We start from the raw sequence: 27,216 nt of genomic DNA, 5'->3' as shown, positions 1-27,216 counted from the left end.
GATCCTACATACTGAACCCAATACATTGCTACCAGTGTTGGCATTTTAACCATACTCGCATGTCCTGTAAAAACACAGCCAAGTATGCAACTTGTGGCAAGGATGTTCGTGAGGGAGATGGTCCACCATCTTCTCCCCATTGCATCAGCTGCAGTGGCAACTATGCTGCCCCATCCCGTGAATGCCCCGTGTACCTCGATGAGCGAGCTGTTCAGGAGATCCAGGTGAAGACAAAGGTACCCCTCAATGTTACTTCCAGAATTTTAACTAACCGAAAGCGTCCCCATCCCGTGAATGCCCCGTGTACCTCGATGAGCGAGCTGTTCAGGAGATTCAGGTGAAGACAAAGGTACCCCTCAATGTTACTTCCAGAATTTTAACTAACCGAAAGCCTTGCATACAGTTATCCAGTAGTTACAGTACTGTTATTATGTCACAGCCCATGAAAGGTATGGCTACACAATCCTGCAACCTCCAGTTCAGTGCTATGGTTGTGAAACTGTGTAGTGCTAAGGTGACTTCCTCACCCTGCCCACTACCATTCCTCTTGCCACCAACAAAACCTTTGCCCACACCGGCGAAATCACTTGTGACGCAACCTGAAGAATGGGAGTTTAAAAACAAATACCTCCAAGATGATTTTTTGCGTCCCTCAAGTCAGCAAATGTCTAGGTCCAAATCTGAAAAACACAAAGATACAAAGAAGTTGATAAGAGACAAACGTTCTTGCCCTTCTCCATCTCGGAGAGCCTCTACAACAGTGACACAATGGGGCACCTCTGTTCAGTCGTCTTCCGTTTCACTGGTGCAAATCACCAAACAGTTCTCCACACTGGAGTCAAATGAACAACCCAAGGAGGTTAGTGGTACCTTTGAAGAAATAATGGAACAGGATCCTCGAGCTTCAGAATCCTGTAGTAGTACTCAGCTGAAATTTGGCACACTCAGCTGCCAATGAAGTAATTGCCCCTCATAAGATAAATATCTCCTGTCATCTAATACGGCTATTCTCCAACGGAACATTCGTGGCATCAGATCACACTGGGCAGACTTACAGCTACTGTTGCATCAAAATGGCCAGTTGTTTTATGTCTCCGAGAAATGAAATCAAACCCTCGAGAATGCTTTGACCTCTTAAACTTTGCTCCAGTATGTTTCAATCTTCCTTCGAGAAAGGAACTCCAGCTCACCAGGGGAGTCACGACACTCATTTGGGATGACATCCGTAGCCAAGCCATTTCATTGAACGCACTGCTAAAAGCTGTTGCTGTCTGTCTTCCTTTACCTATATCCGCTGATTTCACCCGGGCAAGCATGCTGCAGCTTACTGCTCCGCTTCCTCAACCCTTTCTGCTCCTTTACAACTTCAGTGCCCACCATCCCATTCCAGGCTCTGAGAACCTGCCCGAGAGGCTCTCTCCTGGTACATATTCTCAATCAGGTTACTCTCATTTCTCTCAACACTGGTGAAACAAAATTTTTTTCATATGCCACACACACTTTATCGCACCTGGATCTCTTGTTCTGTACTGCACAGCTTGCCCACAGTCTAGAGTGGTTCATCCTCTCAGAGACATACTAGAGTGATTGGTTTCCCATGCATAATACATTTGCTAACTCATGTCCCATCTGTGTACAAGACCAGCTGGCAGCTTTCTAATGCTATCCAGTCACCTAAGGTGTGTGAGGCCTCCTCCCCTCCTATCCGAGGTGGGCCACCAGCAGGAAGTAGCACGCCATCGGAGAAACTGACAATTGTGGAGGATTTCTCTGTGACGAGTTCCTCAACTCAGAAATGTAAATTGGTTGAGATGAAACAATCAACGTCTCTCCTGGCTGCACTCTGATACCTCGTGGTGTCACGCTCGGAAGGTGGTCACAATTTCATGACAGTTAATCCATTTGTTACTCAAAAGGATGTAGATGCCGTTGCCAGTCCTGTGAAGTCCTGCTATCGTTGTGTAATGGGACCTTGCTTTTGGAGATCGATAGTGCTTTTCAGCCTCAGAAACTGTCTGATGCAACAGTTCTCCGCAGCTGTCCTGTTGAAGTAGAGACCCACCACACGCCCGTGATGTCATATACACTGGGCTGCTTGATGGCCTGGCTGAGGCCGAAATATCAGGCTATCTCGCTGAATAGGAGTAACTGAAGTTAACTGAGTCAAGAAAAGGGTTGATACAGAATTCGTGCCAACCCGCAATCTATTCCTCACATTTGACTGTGTGGTACTTCCATCAAAAAATTAAGACTGTCTATGAAACTGTCAGGCCATGTATCTCAAATCTCACGTGTTGCTATAAGTGTTTGTACTACAGCCACACCCATGAATCGTGTGAAAATGCAGCGGAGTGCATAACCTGCGGCAGGGTAGCTCATGACGGTGTGCGTTCACCTCATTCCCCTCACTGTATCAACAGCAAGGACAATTGTGCTGCTTTTTCCTGTGATTGTCCAATCTTCCTCAATGGGAGAACTGTTGAGGAGATCTGGGTGAAGTAATGGGGTTGTACTCACATTGCTTAGAAAATGTTTGCTAGCCGCAACCCTTGTACACCACCCTCTGGCAATTATAGTACAGTTCTTGCCACACCCCGACCTACGAAGGACATGACTGGGTGGACTTGTGACTTCCAGTTTAGTGCTACAGCTGTGAAATTGTCCAGCTCTGAGGTCACACCCTCATCTTCATCTGCAGTGGGTAAACACCGTACCAACAAACCTTCACCTTTGCCAGTAAAATTTCATGCCTTGCAAACAGAAGCATGGAAATCCAAAAAGGAGTACTCCTGCGATGACTTTCTGTGCAAATCCAGCCAGCCAATGTCTGGATCTGCGCCTGACAAACACACAGGTTCTAAACATTCAAACAAAGGCAAATGATCTTCCCCTTCTCCACCTGGACATTCTTCAGTGGTGCCACCATACTGTACTCTCACCCAGCCAACCTCTGTTTCACCAGGATGCAGCGCCAACACCAGTCTGCTGGCCAACCGAAGGCAAATATAGACACTTCTGTCGAACTAATAGACCAGGATCCTCCAGAATCTGAAACTGGCCATCGTGCATGTTCAAATTCTGTTACTCAGCAGCCACTGCTGTGACTACCCCCACTCTGGAGTTCATAAAGATATTGTGACATACATATAAAGGCAATCGAATACTTTGTTTGATGGTGATACAGTTGAGAATCCATATGTCAGTCAGGCAATATCTCCGTGAACACTGAAACAATCATTCGGTCAATGTATCGGGTTGAAGATATCAGTTTGGTAAAACACTGTGTTCTGCTGTGTGAAGATGTCCCTAGCTGCCTGCTGTGCATCCTCATCCAGCAGGAATCCTCGTACCTTCGAGGCTTGGGGAGAGGTGAGGACTACTGGACGGGTGTCAGTGTCAGTCACTAGAGTTAGCGTAATTTCTGCCTTAGGACATTTTCGATATGGGGAGGTGCAGTGTTGTGAAGCAGCACAGAACTTGACACACCATTCCACAATAGTGGTTTTAGTCAGACATGCTGCCCCATACACATTCTTCATCCTATGATGGATGTCTACTGGTGTTTGTCCTTCGGAAGTCAAGAAATAACAACAGAATGTCGTTTAGATGCATTTGGAAATAACATCATCATAATTCACATTTCTGCATCTACCGCAGGCACTTCAGAAAGACATGAATGCCACACTGATCCCTTGCCTTCAAGTCAGTGCTTATATAGCAACATTGGAGTCGTGCTACATCGCATATATGTTGCAGCAGCGCCCTCAAACGGAAATTTTTGATCACCTTAGTTTTGTATCTAAGTTTATAGATTGCAGAAATTGATTTGTAAGTTAAAATAGAAATTTCATGCAAACAGTGAACTAAATTCATCAGTGGTGTGTAGTATTTATAAACTGTGTGTATTGTATATGTCAGTGTATAAAACTATAGACTAAATAAAAGTACAGAGTTTATATCAATGCACTTCTCCTATTTCTTAAGGAGATGCGAAGTTAATGTGTTAAGATTTTTATTTGTTTCTTAAAGATTACAGTTAGCCAGCTTTGCTGTGCTCACTCTCCACATTAATATTGTTTCTTCCTTTCCAGCTGACAGATTGTTGTGTGAAAGTTTTGGTGTCCACGTTCAAAACCACAATACTTGCTGAATGTGCTGGAATGATTAAGGCAAATGAAACTGAAAGTAAGTGACAGATTTTGTTTATTTTTTTATATTACTTACATAAGTAAATGAACTTACGTTAGTCCAGAAAAGTTTTCAAACACATACCTGAAACAGTTACTGAAATGGCTAAGTGGTTAGTAGATGGAATCTTGGTTCTTTGAGGCAGGCTTGCGGATGTCTGGATGACTATTCAGTGAGAGCATTGTCCACTGAAACCAAAGGACTGGGCTAAAGTCTCAGTCCAGCATCCACTTTGGCTGTCGGGAAGTTTTAGTGTACAGAATAATGACGAATAAGCAAAAGTAACTCCTATTGAGTATAAATGTGATTTGGCTAGAAGCAGGTGATTGTTGAGCATTGTTGTAAATATAGACTATAAAATCAGGTGTGTTGAGGTACTAATGTTCATAGGGGAGGAAATACTCTTTAGTTCCACAGTTACAAGAGCTGAGAATTGGAAGGGGGGTACAAATGGTCAGATTCACTATTAATAGGACCCCTGTCATGTTTTAATAATAGTTAAATTACTGTAGCTTGTTATTATTTATATTATTGCATTAAAAGTATAGACTTTCAAACTGTGATTCATTATCAGAAATGAATAGACCAGCGCAAATAAGATTCATTGTCATATCTAGGGGGATCCTGATGACTGCTGGTGTGCTTGTGCTGGCATTCCATATGGCCATTAACCCCTCCACCACTCTGCTCCTGTTGCTATCCGTGCAGCCATTGCAATGGGTGGTGCCGGTGGCAACACTAAACTGTTAATTGCGGTCTCCACACTCTACTCTATCACCATCAGGTGCAGACCTCACTGCACAGGAACACTTTGCGTTTTCGTCCATGCATGACTCAGTTGCAGGCCACTATCTATGTTAATTAGATCATCTTTGACCCTCATTTTAGTGACCTCTGCAATCACGCAATCCCGTATTTGAGGGAGACTGCCTAAGCATGTTTGTTTTGTTTGTATTCTGTAGTACAGCCAGTTTTTATACCACAGTCAGCCGTCTGGCGTGGTTCAGTGCAATGTTATGTTAATGGCACCTCTTTTTACCATGCGTACAGTTTCCCCAAACAAATGCCTTGATGCATTGGCAGGGGCTATGGTAGACCCCTGATTTCTGAAGGCCTAAATCCCCTTCATTGAACCAAGTAGTGAGAAGCTCTTAGTGAGTGGGCAAAATACAAATTTGACATTGTCACTCCGAGACTGCTGACTTTTCTGAAGGTATTGCTGATAAATGGGATGAACATTATTGATTTGTGCCTAGGTACAACCTGTCTAAATGCACACCTTATTCTCCTTGTTGCTGTATCCATTCCTTCAGAATGTTTACTCCAGAACAGCACGCAGCAGCAAACAGATAAAGCTTGTGTTCAGACATACTAGAAATATGCCAGGAAAATATCAGATCAGTTATGATGTACGTAGTACTGAGAGTCTGTTTGAAATTAATACACCAAGTTGCTGTAACACTGAACACGTTGTTTGATGTAATATTTATGGAAATTCTTTCAGAAAATTCAGTTGCTTAGCTAGTGATTCTCCTTAAGCATAAAATACCTTGAGAATATCCTGTAGTCAGAGAACTACACACAGCCCCCCCCCCCCCTCCCCTTCCCATTTCAGTAGCATTGCGATAATGTATTGAGTATCTGCCCAGATAGCTGTGCATGTTAAAGTGCTGCTTCTGGGACAGGGAGGTGTGCAGGCCCCGAATCAAATCTGCCCAGCAGATTGACAGTGAAATTCGCCGTGCTGGTCAGCCTGGATGTGGTTTTCAGACATTTCCCCACATCTGACTAGGTGAACACCAGGCTGGTACTCATGTCCTGCCTTAGTTGGATGATGATGCAAACATTTAGAAAACTTTTTCACACTTCCACATGCATCACTCTACGTGCAGATGTTTGGGGTATACACATTCTGTCCCATTGGTAATGGGTGGTGATAGGAAGGGCGATGACATCCAACCACCCAGTAAATTAAATGTGTGTAACACACACACACACACACACACACAAAGGAGAATAATGGTAGTGTGTCAGGTTGTGTTCCAAAGTATTTGCGTGAAACAACTAGGGGTGACAGACATGTCATGGTGAACAACTTTTGTTAGAGATATTTTTTCTGACTATTCCTGGCAATGCTAGGCATTTTTTTATTGAATTTTCCAGCCCTGGGATGACGAGATTTCACCAAACCAGCAGGGTCTGCTAACAAGGTGTGCTGTGTCTGCACACTACCTACCCCAGTATATTGATAGTGATTTTCAACAAGAAAACCATGAGAATAAGTGTGTCTAAGTGGAGAAAAATATTTTAGAAGCTTGGGTTATACCCTTTCACATGGAGCAGACAGTTGGATTATAGGCAGCACACAAAGTATACAAACACTGTAGCACCCTCTGCCCAGCGGGCATCTCAGTGGTGTAACCACTTATAAAAGACACCTAGTATCACTGGGAAACATTAGCGAACATTTTGTCTCTAACAAGTCATTCCCTGTGTCATTTGATGAACAACCTTTATGCAGGAAGTTCCCACTTAACATAGATCGATGTATATTAACAGTCCATATTGAATGCAACTCAGTGATCAACACTGTAATACATTATTTATGGGAAAGTAGTAAGAGGAGAAATTTATATAAAAATTAACCTACTTATATTGTAGTTGGCATCAGTATCCAGACGTTGGCATAGCCTTAAAGTGGGTGGAATTCTGGTCCTTGGTCTTGCTCTAGAAATAACTGAAGTATTGATTATTAATTTTCAAATATCCAATTTTATTTACACTTATTCCAGTGCAATAGACATATCACATACATTTTCCACAGCAAATAAATTCATAGTTTTCATAAAAAAACTTAGTGTGTAGTAGCTCTTTGTTCACACTATATGTATCGGAGACTTTTGTGAACTCAGCCTGAGCATAGTCAAAAAACTAGTGACTCTTTTTGGTGCCAAAATTACATAGTATCTCTGAGAGACATTGTTCTAGAAGCATCTAAAATATTTGATGGCTCATTTATATGTTCACATTTCCACTTTTATAATTTAACTCCAATCAGAATAGTTGTTTCATTTCACATATGAAAATGCTTTAAAACCATTACAAAGGTAAGATATTTATGAAAGTGACAGAAGTTCTTACCAGTATCAACTTTAGTTTAAACTTTCATTTAATTTCTATATTTATCATCAAAATCATTAAATTAAAATCTGTTGCAGAAATGCTAAAGGAAAATATTTATATAATACTGTTCAACATCTAGAAATAAAAAAGTATTTTGCATTTGTTTTACATTTTAGTATCAGATTTCAATTTATTGTACATAGTAGCATTTTCATGTGATTAATAATTGAAAATAAGATGATGATTTTTATTAAAGAATTATTGTTTGTTAAAGAAGGCTGAAAGGTCATACAGAGTTCCCGGAAGAATGATCAGCACTGCGGGCCGTAAACTTTCTGGATATAAATGTTGCTGTTCATATTGTCTTCCATAAATAGGAATCGAGAGCATGTGCTGTACCCAAAGTCTATCTCAGATTATAGCGTGTAGTGTTCTTCCTCTATGCTGTTCAATGGTGCAGGCTGCCTAACACGTCTGCGACCATCACTGTAGAACATGTTAAAGCTTAAGTCATCTGAAAACATTAAAATTTGTATCTCATCATGCCGATGATGGTGCTTGCATGCCATTTGCTGCCACACTGTAAGATAATTCACCCTGTGCTGTGTTTACATTATACAGTGTAGGAGTGACTTGTCACAGCAGCAACCCTTTTTGAACCAGAAGTTCCATCCATATGTACATCATCACTGTAGCAGTGTGCCCTATACAGGGTGAAGAAAAATTGTCACAAAATTTTAACGTTGGATAGCTGATGCCAGTAGGAACCAAAATTACGAATGTTTTGTAGGTTGACAATGCACAATTTTTAAACTACGGAAAATTGCCTCCACGCACTCCCAATTGGCCGCGGGGTTGCCCTGTTGCCAGATGCTCTGGACAACGCATGACCGCGAATGCTTTGCCTGCTGGAGATCACGATGCGTCCCAGGCGGCCCACACCCTTGGTGGTAGCACACCAGCCTTCCACTCTGGGGGCCCAGGAGCGAATCCGCTGGGGTCCCGGCACAACCATTGTAGTTTCGTGATAAGACGTACTGGAACAAACTCGTCAACAGCAGTTAGTTCGCATACAGAAAGTCGTTTACAAATTGTGTTGGTCCTGAAAAGGGCCTTCTTTGTAGCTAGGACATTGTTTATTTAAAGCAGGTGCTCGAACTGGTGACCCTCTGATGCGACATGAGCTTGGTAACATCAAATGGTGTTTTGCTGAACTCTTTCAAAGATTACTGGCATTGCCTTAATGTGATTGGCAACTTGTTCAGTGTGAACCATTAATTCCTCCTCCTATCACATTGGGGCAGTGATAGGGTGAGGAATGTTTGTACATGTGAACTGACAACCATAGTGTTGCCTGTCACTGAGGAATGGCAACAGGGCAATCCCACAGTCAATCGGAGCACGTCGTGCCAAATTTCCGTAGTTTAAAAATGGTGCATTGTCGATCTACACAACATTAGTAATTTTGGTTGTTACTGGCATTAGCCATAGAAGGTAAAATTTTCATGACACAGTTTTTTTCCACCTTGTATAAAGTGAAAGGTTGCTTTATGAAAAAAAGTTTCAAAGACAGATCATTCAGCTCCAGTAGACTGATATTGCATCCTCTGACGTCAGGAAGGCATACTCATCCATGCTTCTGTTTCCATTTCGTTACACAGATCTTCACTGACTGAGCTTCGCTCACACAAGTCAGCCCTGCTGAGCCTATATGTACACCATTACTTTGAATTCATCACTAATGTGTTCTACTTATCTTCCAAAATTAGATTCATTCTGGTCATTAATTCTGGGTGTTACATTCTCATGTTCATTAATGCATAATGGAAAGAGTTGCTCAGATTGAGAGAAGTTGCAATTTTTGTGCAAATATCTTGATACTTAATGTATCTTTATTAGGAGACAGTCTCACTCAACAAATAAAATTATTTTTTCTAAATGACATAAATTTCTCACTGCAGTGCCGCTTAGACATGTATGACCTGCGACAACACAATTGTAAGTGTAAGTCTGCATCAGTTGCTTGAATAACCTCCGGATCTATAACAGGAAATGCCCAGTCTGCACTGAGAAAGATGCAAGAGTGCAAAATCATCAGATGCATCATTTGATTAACTAAGGAAGGCAGATATACAGTGGAGCTGCAATAATTCCCATGTGACTTGCAGGAAGAACACATGCTTCAGACTGACAAAAGCAACTGATTGAATGATTACAAACTGGAATTGCAAGTGCAATTTCAAAGTTTCACTTCCTAATCAAACAGATACCTGTGCCACATAGAGAATGATCATCTGAAACCATTCAGTTCCATATGTAATAAACTTTCGCAATCACCAGTTCACATATTACCTTGAGCCATCTGTTGAGATTGTTGTTTTGCTTTGGGTGACAACTACTTAGAGTTTTCTATTTTAGCTGGAGGTGAGGTCATGGCTGTAAAATATAATAATTTTGCTGACCCACATAAAATCTGCGACAAGATAATAAGCCACATGATGCGTTTTGAGAGAAGGCTCTCATCTTCAGGCAAAAATAGAAAAAAAAAAAAACTTCAAAAAATGTTCACACACCAACAACATAAAAACTCATTTAGATAAACACCCAAGCATTTGTCTCCAGGGCCAAGTCTCAACTGTTGCGAAATTGGTGAGGCTCCCACTTTTATGCCCAGAGGGTGAAATCCAGTGGGCTGTATTAAACCATGGAGGTGTTCTGTGTTGCTTGCAGTGCCATCACTTACAAGAAGTGGTAAATTGTGTGAAGTTTTCCTCTGTACTCTTTCTTTATCAAGTGCACGATTCCATGAACAGTTAAGTGCATAGCCGATGTCTCTATTAAAGCTGTTCTCACACAATTTCATCTGTTTCCTTGATCAGAGTCCCAATAGTTCAGCGCATGAGCAGTAATTATCATTTATTCAAACGATTACATGCTGTGTGTCAGTCCTCCTGACCTGGTTGAATGGCATTGCTTCTCAGTTTCCTTGACAGCATTGGCCTAACATTGTGGACAGAATACCTGTGCCTTCTAAAGATGGTATTCCCGTGCCTGTGTAGTAGGGTGTAGCATTATCTCTAGGGCATAAATGTAATTTGTAGGTGCAAAGGTCACCACATCAGCATGCACCATGTCTGTGACGTAACCCAGCCAATGGAATGTCATTCTCCAGGTATAAGAGATTATTTGTGGTTTCACAACAGATTTGGCCCCTGACGACGACGACGACAGTGGAGGCCGTCATTCAAAGCTTCGGATTTTATCTGAATTTGCTGTGGCAAGTTTACCAAGAACTTTTTATCCAAGTATTCCATCGAAAAAGACTTCGTAGCCGATGTAAAACCCACTGAAACTGTCAGAATAAAGTCTATCTTACTGTACATTTGAGCCTGTTCATATCCTGCAACTGTGGAAGATCACTTCACAGAGTTCGTCCTTGCGGATAATTGCCTTTGTGTGTAATTTTTACTGGACACTATCCCCCACATTCACATCCCCAATATTTAAAAACAAAAGAAAGTACAACAATGTGAAACTGTGGACTGCCTCTAAAATGCTGATGCAAGAAAAAAAAATATGCTCACACACATCCAATCAACATCACGAATTATGCGGTAGTCACAGCTATCACCACATCTACTTCATCTTTTTCAAAATCAAATCCACCAACTGCTATAAATCAAGAACATGCAACCAAAATGGAAAAATTACGTGGAAGAGGGATCTCTACCCCTCTTGACTTCCAATCTTACAGAGTCAGCTGGAGCCTCTCTGTGGGTACAGGAGGAAACAGTTCATATCAGTCCGACAGCACAAGATAGGAAGACCCGCTCCACAGTTTCTTCTTTCCAAAATGTAACTGATGTACAATCATATACTAGTTAGAAGGTAAGAGAGATGAAGATGTCAGGTCGAAAAAATGTCAGCTTGAATTCCTACCCACACCTCCAACCTTAAAAATTATTTGAAAGAAAATAGCAAAAGAGAGACAAAAAGGCAAAAAAAGAACTGGTTTGTTGGTTCTGATGAAACCAGAACTCTCCTTGCCAGCAGAAGAATCTGTGGAAACTATGCTAACCACACAGGAGGCATTGAAGCGTTCTGTAGATAAATGTACAGACTCCCATCTTCACTGTACATGCAGACATCTTTGCTCTGATTTTACAGTGGTGTTGCCATGGCTACTATTGTCACCTGGAAGAAATTTGACCATCACAAACTCTCCCACAATATGTATAAGAATACACGAAACAAACAATGGAAAGTCCTGGATGGAATAACAATAATATTACGAAAAGGATAAATTGCTACTTATCACATAGAGGAGACATTGAGTCGCAGACCCAACAGGAAACACACGCACACACACATGCATGAGTGTGCCCACCGTCTTCAGCCACGGTAACCAGAGACCTTTCAGCCCAGGACTTAAATGTGTAGCAATCTTTTCCTTAAGCCTTTCTGCGACTCATTGTCTCCTCTATATGGTAAGCAGCAATCTATTCTCCTAAAAATATTTTAATATGTGAATCAATATTTTTAGATGAACGTCTTCCTACACCTAGAGGATATAACACATACGGTAAAAAGAGAATAAACTAGCATCAGGAAGTGTTCGCACCCTAGTCAAATCGAACACCTTCAGTGAGATAATACCTATGAACATTACACTTGAAGCAGTAGCCATTATAACACAATTGACAATAATGATGACAGTCTATAATACATGCACTCCCCCTGACCAAGAAATTACATACAGAAAAATGGAAGACGTAATGAGTTATTCGCGAGTTTCATTCTTCTGGGTAATTTTAATGTACATAATCAGTATGGGGGCAATGAGTTAATGACTAACAGAGAGCGAATACCTGAGAGATTATCATCAGATTTTGATCTCTACCTAATAAACCTGGGAGCCCCAACAAATTTCAGCAATGCCTATGTCTCCTATTCCACATTAGATTTGACAATCTGGAAACCTAATCTTACGCCTCTGATCCAATGGAATGTTCAGTTACCCCTGCAGTAGTGACTGTACCTGATAATTATATCAGTCCAAAATCTACAGTACACTGATTTTTTTTTTTTTTTTTTTTTTTTTTTTTTTTTTTTTTTTTTTTTTTTTTTTTTTTTTTCCCATGTTGCTCACTGCAAAGAGCCAGTTGGAATTCTTTCAATATTAGAGCACAGATCACAATAATTGCAGATAAGAGGATCGATGAAGTGGTACAAAATGCAGCAGAAATAATCTGATGCATATAAACACTACAGTACCATTCTCTTCAGACCCTCTTAGATGGAAATCTGTTGCGTGACATTGCATAGAGATTGCAGATGCCCTCAGAAAACAATGGGCTCTAAGATGACATAATTACCATCCATTTACTGAACATTTAATTTTATTCCAAAGCTAAAGGGCTACAGTATGTCACTTAGTGATACAAGGGGGGAAAAGAGTGTTTGGAATGATACGTTTTTCTGTGAAAGCACATACCACAGCTTCACAAGCGTGGTCCAAACTATATCAGATTAGTGGACTCCAGTACACTGGTAGAACCCAGGGATCTTTGACAAATGGTAAATTAACACCAGTTCCTTTGACATTGCTGAACTTTTAGTAATATATTATGCAGAAATGTTGACATCTAAGAATTATCATCATAATTTCACTTGACATGACCTTTTATTCCAACAGACGTGGCAATCTACAATGCACCTTTTGCAACCTGAGAATTAAGTAATGCTTTCAAACAGGCACAGGCAACCTAGGATACTTGAAGGCTCAATTTGCATATGTACTTAAGCTCGTGGGCTGCTTTGTCACGTGATGTAACTGCACTATTCGTACTGCGTAAAGTCAAAACTGTAGTGCTTGTGATGTTTATCTTTACAGTGTAATGCACCAATATGAATGGCACCCCTTTCCCGACATGCCAATCCATCACATTAGAGTATACTCATTTTATGTTCATCCCATCTTCAGATGTTTATATTTATTTACACATCGTGAACATTGTATCTTTACTTGTTACATTTTAGAAGAGCTGTCTTAAAAACTTTTGCTGTGAAACTCTGCAGTGATGTTAGTGAAGAAACAAAATTTACGACATATAAGCAAATGTAAATGTCTGAAGATGGGTTTCCAGGCACCTTGAAATGATATTCTGCAAAAATTAACACTTAGAAAAGCAACTGCTTGCAGCTAATTCATTATAAATTACCTTCAATTTCAGCAGTTGCAGTGTTCTAATATGTCCATAATAGACAAGAATTATTTACTAATGTTAATATCAGCTAGATCAGAAGACCAAAACATGGTAATGAGCCTGGCAATCACAGTCAACAGATAATTGCGGGTAAATTTGTAAATTCCTTCCACGACCCCCATGTGGGTCCGGGGGTTAGAATATGCCCAAGGTATTCCTGCCTGTCGTAAGAGGCGACTAAAAGGAGTCTCTCACATTTCGACCTTTGTGATGGTCCCCTGTAGGGTTTGACCTCCATTTTTCAAAATTTTCCTGAAGAGCAAGCCAACTGGAGAACAGCACCTTACATGGTGCATCATGTCCATCACGCTCTGAGACCTATTGGATCATTCGTTGATGTGGATCTGCACTTCTGCTCATTCTCCAACTGTTGTGCGGGGTCACCCTCCTGGGTGTGTATTTTTCCATCAAATGTGCAGTATCTTTTTCTATGCTGACGATGACAATTCATAAAGAAAATGTGCCGTGAAGACCGATACTAAGTGCCATTGGTTCGCCCACCTACTCGTTAGCCAAGTTTTTGACTACGCTGCTAAAACCACGTGTGGGCTGTTCGGACTCTTATAAAAGAATTCGACACATTTCATCAGCAGATTGAATGGCATAGTGGTCCAGCCGGAGGACATATTGGTCAGCTTCGATGTGGTATCGCTGTTTACCATGGTTCCACTTAATGATGTATCGGAACAGCTGGATCGAATTTTTCCTGCTGATATTTCAGAACTGTTTAAGTGTTGTTTGACGATCACATACTTCAAGTGGAATGAACAGTTTTATGAGCAAACGGATGGCATGGCTATGGGAAGCCCCCTAAGTCCTGTAATTGCAAACTTCTTAATGGAGAAATTCGAAGAACAGGCCTTAGGTACTGCCAACAAAAAACCAAATGTATGGTTCCGATACGTGGATGACACGTTTGTGCTGTGGAGACATGGTAGGGAGGAACTAAGCCGGTTCCACGAACATCTGAACAGTATAAACTCGAGAATTCAGTTTACAGTGGAGGTAGACAGCAAGTTAAATTTCCTCGATGTGCTTGTTTTTAGAAACGAAAATGGTAGTTTGGGCCACTCAGTATACCGCAAACCCACGCACTCGACAGTTATTTGCAGCACCGGGATTCGAACCACCACCCACAACAGAAGTGGGGTGTTATCAAGACGTTAGCGGACAGAGCTAGAAATATTTGTGAACCTGAGTTGCTCGACGCTGAGATGGAACATCTCCGCAATGCACTAATGAAGAACGGATATTCGTCCGCCGAAATAAAACGTGCGTTGAGGCAGCCACGCAGAAATCATACTGACGTACTGGCTACTGCAAAATCTAAGGTTTTCCTGCCGTTTGTTAAAAATGTAACGGAAAGAATAGGGAGGATCCTGACGAAGGGGAATATTACCGTAATTTACAAGCCCACCAGGAAGATAGAGGAATACCTTAAGCCTGCCAAGGACGCTCGCAAACCACTGGAAAAAGCTGGAGTGTATAGGATCCCATGCAGCTGTGGTGATGTTTATGTGGGTACCACTAAAAGAACTGTTTCTAAACGTTTGGAAGAGCATAAGGGAAATTGCAGAAGAGGAGAAACGGAACTATCAGCTGTTTCGGAGCATGCTTTCCAGCCAGGGAACCACAATATTCGTTTCGAGGAGACGCAAGTACTAGCGGCCACAAGCGGAGGCAATCGAAATCGCTAAACACCCAAATAATTTCAACCGTAAGGAGGAGGGTGTGATACTAAACGGCATATGGATGCCAGTGTTCAAGAAGATGTGTACCACCCGCCCACTACTGGGTGATGGCAACGGCGACGGACAGCGGCCAATTGCACTGACGTTTTCAAAACACATGACGTCATGCCGCGGCGTGGGAGCGCGCGGACGCGGAATTTAGCGGCAGTCAGTAGCGAGCCAGTGGGTGTGTTGGACCTTCCATTGAGCTATGGACCCCCTTGAAGATGTCTCCCGCAGTCGGAGACGAAACGTTGGGAATCGACACAAAATTCATCAACCAACCATGGCATAACAGCCCGGATAATTATAATGGACATGATATTTCCGGCCGTGAAAGTCTACATTTTAGTATCAGTTCTAGCCCCATCAGCTCTGCCAACCGCAGTCACCTCTGAGACAGAAGACTACACCGGCCCCCTTGATGTTGGAGGGCACTTCCCTCCCTATTGCTCCTGCATCACCTACTTCAGGAGCAACACCCTCCCAGCCATCAAGGACGTCCGTCCCCACTTCTAAGCCGGAGAAGCGTACAACTTCTTTGGGGCTCCTCTCGCTAGGAAGGGGTCCCTTGGGTCACTCCCCTCCCATGTTTCTGCTAGTGGGAAAGGTGACACCCACCAGTAGCTGAAGAGCCGAAAAGCAGCTGGTCGCAGGGCTTCATGCTCTTCCTCCGTTTCGGACACTGAATGAGTGAAGTCCTCCCAGCCAGGGAAACACAAGGAACAGCGAGAGAAATCCAAAAAGAAGGTCTCAAAGACCAAGGGAACTGCGGTGGCACCCACACTATTGCTACCTCCATGCTCAGTGTCTGTGGATGAGGTGGAGATTCTGACGTCTTCTGAGGACTTAGATCTTGCCACACTCTCAAGACAAAATGGATATAGACTGCTCGGGCAAAAAGTCAGTGGCAGTGGGTGACCCTGAGACTTAAACTGCCTCATTGAATTTTCCGTGCCTTCCCAGTCTAACGATGACGTCATCCTCCAGTGGAACTGCGGTGGTCTTTTCCACCGCCTAGCTGAGCTACAGCAACTGTTAAGCTTTACACCTGCTATCTGCATTGCCCTCCAGGACACCTGGTTGACGGCAATGCGGACCCCTGCCCTCCGCAGCTATAAGGGATATTACAGGAACCGTGGTGGCTATAATCAAGTGTCAGTTGGAGTTTGCATTTGTCCTAACTCAATCTGTTGTGAACCTGTGCTCCTTCAAACCCCTCTTGAAGCTGTGGCTGTCAGAATAAGGATGACACAGGAAATAACGGTCTGCAATCTATATCTTCCTCCAGATGGTGTAGTACCCCTGAATGTATTAGCTGCACTGATTGATCAACTCCCTAAACCTTTCCTAGTTTTGGGAGATTTTAACACCCATAACCCCTTGTGGGATGGTACTATGCTTACTGGCTGAGGCAGAGATTTTGAAACTTTACTGTCTCAGTTCGACCTCTGCCTCTAAAATACTGGGCCACCACACATTTCAGCTTGTCTCGAGGCAGTTACTCGGCCATTGATTTATCAATTTGCAGCCCAGGACTTCTCCCATATTTCCACTGGAGAGCACATGACAACCTGTGTGGTAGTGACCACATCTTCATCTTCCTGTCACTGCCCTTGTGTCAAGCCCAATGATTTCTGCCCAGATGGGCTGTAAACAAGGCGGACTGGGAAACTTTCACCTCTGCTGTCACCATAGAATCGCATCCACACGGGAACATCGATGTGATGGTTGAGCAGGTGACAACAACAATTGTTTCTGCGGCAGAAAACACGATCCCTCGCTCTTTAGTGTGCCCCCGTCGAAAGACAGTCCCTTGGTGGTCGCCAGAAGTTGCTGAAGCAATTAAGGAGCGCCGGCGAGCTCTACAGCAGCATAAGCGGCACCCTTTTCTGGAGCACCTCATAGCCTTTAAACAGCTCCGTGCTAGTGTTCACCAACTTATCAAACGACAGAAGCAGGAGTGTTAGGAGAGATATGTCTTAACCATTGGGTGCCATACGTCACCTTCCCAAGTCTGGGTAAAGATCAAATGTGTTTTCATGCACCAGACCCCAACAGGTGTTCCCAGTGTTAACATAAATGGCGTGTTAACTACTGACGCAAATGCGATTACTGAGCACTATTCTCGAGCCTCTGCATCAGAGAATTTCTCCCCAGCCTTTCGCACTCTCAAACGGTGGCTGGAAGGGAAAGTCCTCTCATTCACTACAAGCCACAGTGAATCCTGTAACGCCTCATTTACAGAGTGGGAGCTCTTCAGTGCTCTTTCACATCCCCGACACAGCTCCTTGACCAGATAGGATCCACAGTCAGATGAGTAAACATCTCTCATCTGACTACAAGTGACATCTCCTCATCATCTTCAACCGGATCTGGTGCAATGTCGTTTTTCCATCGCAATGGCAGGAGAGCTCCATCATTCCAGTGCTCAAACCCAGAAAAAACCCACTTGATGTGGATAGCTACTGACCCATCAGCCTCACCAACGTTCTCTGTAAGCAACTGGAGTGTATGGTATGTCAACGGTTGGGTTGGGTCCTAGAGTCACGTGGCCTACTGGCTCCAGGTCAAGGCGGCTTCCGCCAGGGTCACTCTACCACTGATAATCTTGTCCCGAGAGTCTGCCATCTGAACAGCCTTTTCCAGATGCTAACACTTGGTTGCCGTCTTTTTTGATTTATGAAAAGTGTATGACACGACCTGGCGACAACGTATCCTTGACACATTATACGAGTGGAGTCTCCGAGGCCCGCTCCAGATTTTTATCCAGAATTTCGTATTGCTTCATACTTTCTGTGTCAAAGTTTGTGCCTTTCGTAGTTCCCTCCATATCCAGGAGAATGGCATCCCGCAGGGCTCTGTATTGAGTGTGTCTCTATTTTTAGTAGCCATTAATGGTCTAGCAGCAGCTGTAGGGCCGCCTGTCTCACCTTCTCCGTATGCAGACGACTTCTGCATTTAATACCACTCCACCAGTACTGGTGTTGCTGAGCGATGCCTACAGGGAGCCATCCACAAGGCGCAGTTATGGGCTCTAGCCCACAGTTTCCAGTTTTTGGCCACAAAGTAATGTGTTATGCACTTCTGTCGGCGTCGTACCGTTCATCCGGAACCAGAACTTTACCTTACGGACAATCCCCACATTGTACTGGAGACATATCAATTTTTAGGACTGGTTTTCGATGCCCGATTGACTTGGCTTCCTCACCTTCGTCAGCATAAGTGGAAGTGCTGGCAGCACCTCAGTATTCTCTGATGCCTGAGCAACACCAACTGGGGTGCAGATAGCTCTATAATGCTGCAGCTCTACAGAGCCCTTGTTCAATTATGCCTTGACTATGGGAGAGTGGTTTATGGTTCGGTGGTGCACTCAGTGTTGCGTTTACTCAACTCAGTTCACCACTGTGGTGTTTACCTAGCGACAGGAGCTTTTAGGACGAGTCTGGTGACCAGTGTCCTTGTGGAAGTCGGAGTGCCTCCGTTGCAGGTTAGGCGAGCACAACTGCTGGCCAGTTACGTTGCGCACATTCGTAGTTCTCCTGCGCATCCGAATCACCGTCTCCTTTCCCCACACACAGCGGTTCATCTCCTGCATCGGCAGCCCAGGTCAGGGCTTCCAGTTGCAGTTCGCGTCCGATCCCTTTTATCTGAACTTGAGTGTTTGCCTTTACCACCTATACTTGAGGTCCATTCACGTACACCTCCATGGTGTACACCTAGGCCACACCTTTGTCTGGACGTTTCACTTGGCCCTAAGGACACAGTTAACCTCGTGGCTCTCGGCTGCCACTTCTTCTCGATTCTTGACAAGTACCGAGGCCACGAAGTGGTTTACACCAATGGCTCGATGGCTGATGCTCACGTCGGCTTTGCATATGTCCATGGAGGATATATTGAACAGCATTCCTTACCCGATGGCTGCATCGTTTTCACTGCCGAGCTGGTGGCTATATCTCGTGGTCTTGAGCACATCTGTTCATGCCCCGAGGATCTGTTTGGTGTGCGTACTGAGTCCTTGAGCAGCCTAAAAGCTATCGACCAGTGGTGCTCTCGTCATCCTTTGGTGGGGACCATCCAGGAGTCCATCTATGCCCTGGACCGGTCCCATCGTTCGGTGGTGTTTGTGTGGACCCCAGGACACATAGGCATCCCAGGCAATCAACTTGCCGACAGGCTGGCCAAACAGGCTACGCAGAAACTGCTGCTGGAGATGGGCATCTCTGTACCTGACCTGCATTCTGACATGGACCGCAGTTTTTTTTTTTTTTGCTTTGGGAGATGGAATGGCATAACAGTACACACAACAGGCTGCGTGTCATTAAGGAGACTACGAATGTGTGGAAGTCTTCCATGCTGGCCTCTCGCAGGGAATCAGTTGTCCTTTGCCAGCTCCGCTTTGGCCACGCTTGGGTGACCCAGGGTTACCTCTTGCGGTGTCAAGACCCACCTCAATATCAGTGCGGTGCCCGGTTGACAGTGGCCCATATTCTGGTGCACTGTCCCACTTTGACTGTGCAGCGATGAAATCTTGGGTTACCGGACTTGTTGCTGCTCATTATATCTGACAACGCCTCATTGGCTGATGTACTTTTATGTTTTATTCATGAGGGTGGGTTTTATCATTTGTGGAACCACGGCAGATGACTGACTTTATGCCGTTGTGTCCATCTTCTGTCCCTGCGTCAGGTGATGTGGCACCCACTGCCCGCAAATTTTGCAGTATGGAAAGTAGTATTTGGTGATGGCATGCATCAAGCTGTCGCCAATGCTGACCTGAACCACAAATCACACCCTCTGTGATTCGTCTGTCATCCTGGATAAGGCCATCAATCTGTCCCGTTTTAGTGAATGACACGCGGGGTGTCAACTGCATTTTACTGTTTATTCAGTGTAACAGTATAGTGAAGGACTCTACTCTTTAGTTCAGGACCTCAGTTTCTCTATGGTGTATTTTATAGACCTTTGTCCACATCTCTGTTTTTAGCTGTCCTCTCTCCCATCGATTGGGATTAATGTGTAGTCATTTTTAACTCCTCTCTTTGTCTTCATGCTCTACAGTTCTGACATGGGTGTGTATGACCTTAGTTGTTTTTGAACTCTAAAACAAAACAAAACAAACAGTATTTTTTGATTTATGCAAAGCATACAACACTTCGGGGAAGTATCACATTTCGTTAGCTCTGCACAAGTTAAATTTTTTATGAAATTTGCATGGCTTCATACCAAATGGCTTCAGTATTAAGTGATGTACTTTTAGCAGTTTCTATAAATGGCATTGTAGATCTGTAGTACATTGTCACACCAGCATTATAAGTCAATGATCTTCGTTTATATTATAGTTCCATATTGCTATGTACATCAGAATGGGAAGTGCAGACAACTATACATTAGACATTAAAATGGCAAAAAAACCATTCATACTATTTGTCACCAACTAAATCATGTGTTTTGTACTTTTGTAGAATATGGTCTGCCCATCCTCATCCAGAACTTTACTACTGGAAATAGTAGCCCAGTACTGTCTTCTTGGACTATTTTTGATAAAAAAAACTTACTTGGTTACCATATGTATCACAATTTAAGACTTCAACACAAAGAAGTTTGATACTCTCCTCGGTAAGAGTTTCTAGGATGTGAATCGAATGGTTTTGTTAACACTTTAATAGGTAGCTCATTTTATCCCATTTGGACTATGGGAGTGCTGCCTATGGGTCAGCAGCACCATTCACCTGGAAATATTTGACCCTTTCCACCACAATGGAGTCTGTTCGGGAAATACAGCCAGTAAAAATAATACACTAACAACATTTATTTAATCGTGTAATCACTATTAACCAGATGCCAAAACACCCTTGTCAGCACATTTTATTTTACAGTCCTGTGTCCTGGTTAATCATTAACTGACTTAGAACAGGATGACCAGCAACCTTATGACCTGAAAATATGATGAGAACATAAACTTCCTCTGATTACCTGCACGCATTACTCCCTATCATGAATGCTTCCACGATACGTTATGCAACCAGAAGTAAGGATGGACTTGTGGTGCGACACTAAAGACAATGTAACTCTTGGTGCATTTGTCATCCAAAAGTATACACACCTTGATCGCCTTTACACAGACAGTTCCAAAGACAATGAATCAACTGGCTACCCGTAAGTACAAAACCTGAATTGAGAAACGCATTCTCTACTCTGAAAGGAAAGCAGTATTTATATTGTAGAGTTAAAAGCCATACCAGAAGCACTACAAAACATAATGACTTTTCCTCAACAAAATTTCATTATATGCAATAGCTCCTTCAGTGTGTTGCTAACAGTAGCCAAGTGCTATCCAAAACATCCATTGCTCTGTGTACATCTGTGACCAACTGTATGCAAACAGCAGAAGGGAGTACCCACTGACCATTAACAGCTGCCCACTCTACTGTGTGCTATGCATCACAGGGTTAAGGACACTCATTTGACACTACATCTTGAAGAAATGTGAAGACAGAAAGCAAGATAGTGCACGCTCCAATAAATATGGACCATGACCACCGAGGCTGGGCAGGTTTTTCTACGAAGCTTGAGGAAAAGGTATTGTGCTACGCTGTCTCAGAATTGGACATACCAAAAAACTCATGAATTTAAACTATGACAGCAACAACTCCTGCAGTGCTTACATGGAGAAACATTTATCGTTTGCCACATCCTCAAAGACTGCACACCTACCCAGGATCTGAGACATCGAATTGACCTAGGACACTACCTGACAGAGATTTTAGACAGGTGATGAAACAGATTTAACGTAATGACTACATAAGGGGATATTAATGTGAGCCCGAGCAGTGTACGTCAGCAGTGCCAACAACAGGCAATCACGGGATGCCATCCCATAATAATTCGACTGGGATGACGTTGCGAGGCACATTAGCATGTTGAAATGGCAAAGTTGGTGGTACTGCACAGAGTAAAGTGGCGAGGGGCGAGGTAGGTTTCCACACTGTCAGTGACTGTAGTGTTTTGGGATACATGACTGGCAGTGATGCGTATGGATGAGTGCACCACTGCCGACCGTAAGTACTGGTCATTTTAGTAATAGAATAATTTAGTCTCGCAGGGCGACTGGGATGATGGGGCCGTGCCAGAAAGAGGTGCCACGTGGACCTGTGAGTAAGGCACCCATTCGCGGCCACAGCAGTGCGAACGCTCTCCTCACTGAATCCCTCCCCAGTCTTACTGTCACGGTGTTGCAACTGTCCCAGGTCATCTCCGGCAGCACAGTAAACTCTTGCTCAGTGGGCAGCCGGTCACTCCCCATGCACACTGGCCATGTACCGCTGTCAGAGGACGGACGTCTCAGCACAGTTGGCGTCCTCTGACACAACATCTGTCTTGTGACAGTGGTAAATGGGCTGGTGTGCATGGAGAGCGACTGGCTGTCCCCTGGACAGGAGTCAGCTTTGCTGCTGGAGATAACCTGGGCGAGCCGCAGCACCACGGCACTAAGTCCGGGGAGGGATTGAGTGCGAAGAGTGTTTGCTCTGCCGTGGCTCAAATGGGTGACTTACTTGATGGCGCATGTGGCACCTCGATCTGGCACAGCCCTGTCAAACCCGGCCGGGCTGCGAGACTCTGAATAATTCTATTACTAAAATGACTGCTACTTACAGTCAGTTGCATAAACACTGCAGCCGGTCACGTATCCTGGAACACTACTGTCATTGTGCCTGAACCCCTCACTGCAGTACTCTATGCAATACCACAGAGTTTGTCGTTTTGGCGAGCTAACCTGCCGCGTGACGATGTGCCGGCCTCGGCAAGTTATTATGGAAAAACTTCCTGTGCTTGCTTGCTATCAGTACAGGTGATGTACACTGCTCGGGCTCACACTAATATGCCCGTATGTAGTCATCACGCTACATTTGTTGCATCTCTGCTGTGTAGTGTCCTAGGCCAATTTGATGCTTCAGATCCTAGGTAGCTGTGCAGTATTTGATTATGCGGCAACCCATCAATGTTTCTCTATGGACGCACTACGAGGGTAGTTCTTGTCGTAGTTGAAATTCATGTGTCTCTTGGTATCTCCAGTTCCGAGACAGCATAACGCTGAACCTTCTCTTCTTGAGCCTCGTAGCAAAGCCTGCCCAACCTCAGTGGTGTGTTTTGTGGTCCGTATTTAATGAACTGTGTACTATCTTGCTTTCTGTCTGTCCATTTCTTCAGGATGTGGTGTCCAATGAGTGTCCTTAACCCTGTGGTGCATAGCATACAGTACAGTGGACAGCTGTTAATGGTCACTTCTTTGGCATTTTCGACCAGTTCTGAGGCTGGAAATGCACACAGCCCACCGCAGTGCCCACTCCCTTCTGCTGTTTGCATACAGTTGGCCTCTGCTAGCAACACACTGAAGGAATTGTTGCATATGATTAAATTCGGTTGAAGGAAAGCCATTGTTTTGTAGTGCTTCTGGTATGGCTTTTAACTCTACAGTATAAATACTGCTTTCATTTCATAGCGAATGTCGTTCTTAATTCAGGTTTTGTCTGTGTAAAGATGATTAAGATGCAGATACTCTTGGATGATGGAAAATGCACAGCGATAAAAACTGGTAGCTATATTGTCTTCGGTGTCGATTCGTAATTCCATCCTTACTTCTGGTTGCGTAACGTGTGATGGAAGCATTCGTGATTGGGAGTACTGCATACAGGTAATCAGAGGAAGTTTGTGTTCTCGTCATATTTTCCGGTCATAAGGTTTTTGGTCATTCTGTTCTAAGGCAGTTAATGATTAACCGGGTTGTAGGATTCTGAAATAAAATGCAATGACAGGGCTGGTTTTGCATTTGGTTAATAGTGATTGTATGATTAAGTAGATGTTGTTAGTGTCTTATTTTTAATGGCAGTGTTTCCCGAACAGAGTCAATTGTGGTGGAAAGGGTCAAATATGTCGAGGTGAATGGTGCTGCTGACCCATAGCACCACTCCCATAGTCCAAATGGGATAAAATGAGCTCCTTATTAAAGTGTTAACAAAACGATTTGATTCACACCTTATGAACTCTTACCGAGGAGAGTATAGAGTTAATTTGTGCAGTAAGTCTTGAACTGTGGTGCATGTGGTAACCATGTAAGTTTATTATAAAAAAAAAATTAAAAAAAGTTGTAGAAATCAGTACTGGACCACTGGTTTCAGTAGTTGGGTTTTGAGGTACAGTTCTGGATGAGGATGGGCAGACCATATTCTACAGCAGTCCCCCAAGGGGCTCAGCATTTGTTTGCTGGATATTGGCCTGGCGATTCCGGGTTCCTGAGCTGGGGACTCGTAAGCACTGGGCCAGTCCTCTGTTACCTTAAGCTCTGGGCATGCCTCAGCGACCACTGTGCAGTGCGGCAGTGGAATGTTGTGTGTTTTGGAGGACGGGACCTTGGCTTCACTGCCTGGACCACGAGCAAGGTAAAGACCTCTATAGAAAACCCCTCAACCTCGAAGTGTGCTATGTGCTGTTGAGGTGAATGTTTTACCTCAAAAGTCAGTCTGTAGCAAGTAACTTCTGGGGCACCAGCCATCCCCCAGTTTTATAAGGCTTCCTCAGGCATTCAGGGCTCTGCCTGGGTTGACATTTATTTCCTGAGCATATCGTGGGGTCCCTTTCGAATGGTCTTGTCAAACCACTACTGCTGCTGGCGCGACAGGTGTATCATCACGCAATACCTACACCCATTAATCAAAGAAATCTCAGTTGGTCAGTCATCCCGAGAAGAAGTTTCAGAATCACAGAAACAGGGCATTAGTGTGCCATAATACTTTCATTGTAATCAAGAGAACAGCCATTGGGAAGGTCTCCCCTTTCTATATTCACAATTTATTGGAAGATATTTCTGGGTTTCTACAAGAGTCAAATGACATTGTAATGGAACACTTCTAGTTGAAGCTGCTAATTCAAACAAAGTGCTTAAGCTTCTGGAATGTAAGGCCTTAGGTGAATACCCAGTCAAGGCTGAGTTGCATTACACCCTTAATTTCTGTAAAGGCGTAATTGCCTGCTTTGATATAATGGAGATGGGCCCTGAAGAGTTATGTGAAGAATGGAAAAATATGGTCATCATGAAAGTGCAGAACTATATGAGGAGAGACACATTGGAAAAATCTACAATATTTATTCTAACATGTAGCACTCCAGATTTACCTGAACACATCCTTGTAGGCTACATCTGTCTTAAGGTTTGCCCATTCATTCCTATCCCAATACAATGATTCAAATGTCAAAGATTTGGCTATACCAACATGGGATGTAATGGGAGGGATATGTGTGGAAACTGTGGAAGCTCAGCTCATGAATTGGGCAGTTCTTGTACACTTTCTCCAAAATGTATAAACTGCTGTGTGGATCACCCAGTATTGAGCAGAAAGTGCGAGGTGTACGTGGAAGGGAAAATTCAGGAGTTGAAAGTCATAGATGCATACCCTGTTTTGAAGCTAAAAAAAACTTTCAAAGCTATGCAACCTCCAGTTTTTGCTACTTCTTTGGCATCGGCACTTCAGAAGCCAGTTGCCAAGCGTGATACCTCCAAAGAAACTCAGACCACAAATTCTTGTGTGAGTGCATGCAGTTGTCGTACCTGCAGGGAAAACTCTACACTTGAACCATAAATCATTCAGAAGCTACATACCACTGCCCATGATCAGAAGCCTACTAAGCTGTCCCGTTAACTCAAGCAACCAACTCACCTCATAAGTAAGGAACTACGTCCTTCAGAAAGTAGTTCAAAGATGAAGAAATTGACAATTAAACCTTTGGTTCAGTGAGCTCTCTCCCTCCCTCTCAGATAGGGATTTCCAATTGGATTAACTGTAGAGCCGGGTGCTGGCTAACATTCCCCCTGACCTCCAGGGTAAATCATCACCTCCGAGGCAGAAAGACAAGAACAACCATCACTAATAAATTGTGATGGGGTGGCGAAGGCACCCGTTACACAACCGGCGATCGTAAAGAATGAAAGGATTACTCTTGCGAGGATTTCCTACATCCCTCCAGCCAAAAAACATCAGTCTTCCTCTGTCAACTGGAAAGGCTCCAAGAAGTCAAACAAAGGGAACAATGTACTTCTTCACCGACTCAGATCTTCAACAGTGTTGCCACATAATACCCTTGTCCAGCCGACCTTCATGTTGACGGTGCACACCACTAACCATTTTTCTGCCCTGGAATCTGTAGGGGGAGAATGCCAATACCTCTTTAGATATCATGCAGCAGGATCCTCCAGCCTCTGCACCCTGTAGCAGTGTGCCTTTGAAGGCTGAAACCATGGCTGGAACCATACAGCTGCTGAGGTAACACCCCATCATTTTTTTCCATCCTCCCCTTTCCTCGATATGACTCTCCTCCCAATGGAATGTTCAAGGCCTTCAATCAAACAATGAAGATTTTTGGTTGCTCTTCAAATTGCAGCTTCCGCTTGTTCTCTGCCTCCAGGAAACAAAATTGTGTCCTCTTGATCACTTTAGGCTCTCACATTCCTTCTTGGTCAGTTTTGACCTTCCCCCCTGAGGATGGTATTCCATCTTGTGGAGGAGTAATTCTGCTCATACGAGAGGACGTTCATAGTCAACCCATCTCCCTGACTAACTGCCTTCAAGCTGTTGCAATTTGCCTTTTCCTTCCTCACTTGACCTTTTCCGTTTGAACCATTTACATCCCTCCATTATTCAATGTCACCAGGGCAGCTACCCTCCAGGTTATTGGGCAGCTACCTCACACCTTTCTGCTGTGTGGTGACTTTAACATACACCATCCCCTTTGAGGTTCTTCCAGAACCTGTCAGATAGGTACCCTCTTGGCTGACCTTCTCAATCAACTTAACCTCCTCCTCCCGTAACAAAGGAGCACCCAGATTCCTTTCAGACTCCATGCACACCTATTTC

At 43.6% G+C, this 27,216-nt stretch overlaps 1 protein-coding gene across 3 annotated transcripts in view; it reads left to right on the top strand.

Moving 5' to 3' along the window:
• The window catches only part of LOC124554764 (cullin-5), a 243,311-nt gene that overhangs the window by 70,385 nt on the left and 145,710 nt on the right, over positions 1–27,216 (top strand). For all 3 annotated transcript variants that reach the window (XM_047128412.1, XM_047128411.1, XM_047128413.1), the window contains exon 6: positions 4,092–4,185. In XM_047128412.1, coding sequence (XP_046984368.1) covers positions 4,092–4,185 — 94 coding nt within the window. The remainder of the gene's footprint in view (positions 1–4,091; positions 4,186–27,216) is intronic.

This window comes from Schistocerca americana, chromosome X, assembly GCF_021461395.2.
Source record: "Schistocerca americana isolate TAMUIC-IGC-003095 chromosome X, iqSchAmer2.1, whole genome shotgun sequence".
Lineage (NCBI taxonomy): Eukaryota > Metazoa > Arthropoda > Insecta > Orthoptera > Acrididae > Schistocerca > Schistocerca americana.
This window is presented reverse-complemented; position numbering and strand designations above follow the sequence as displayed.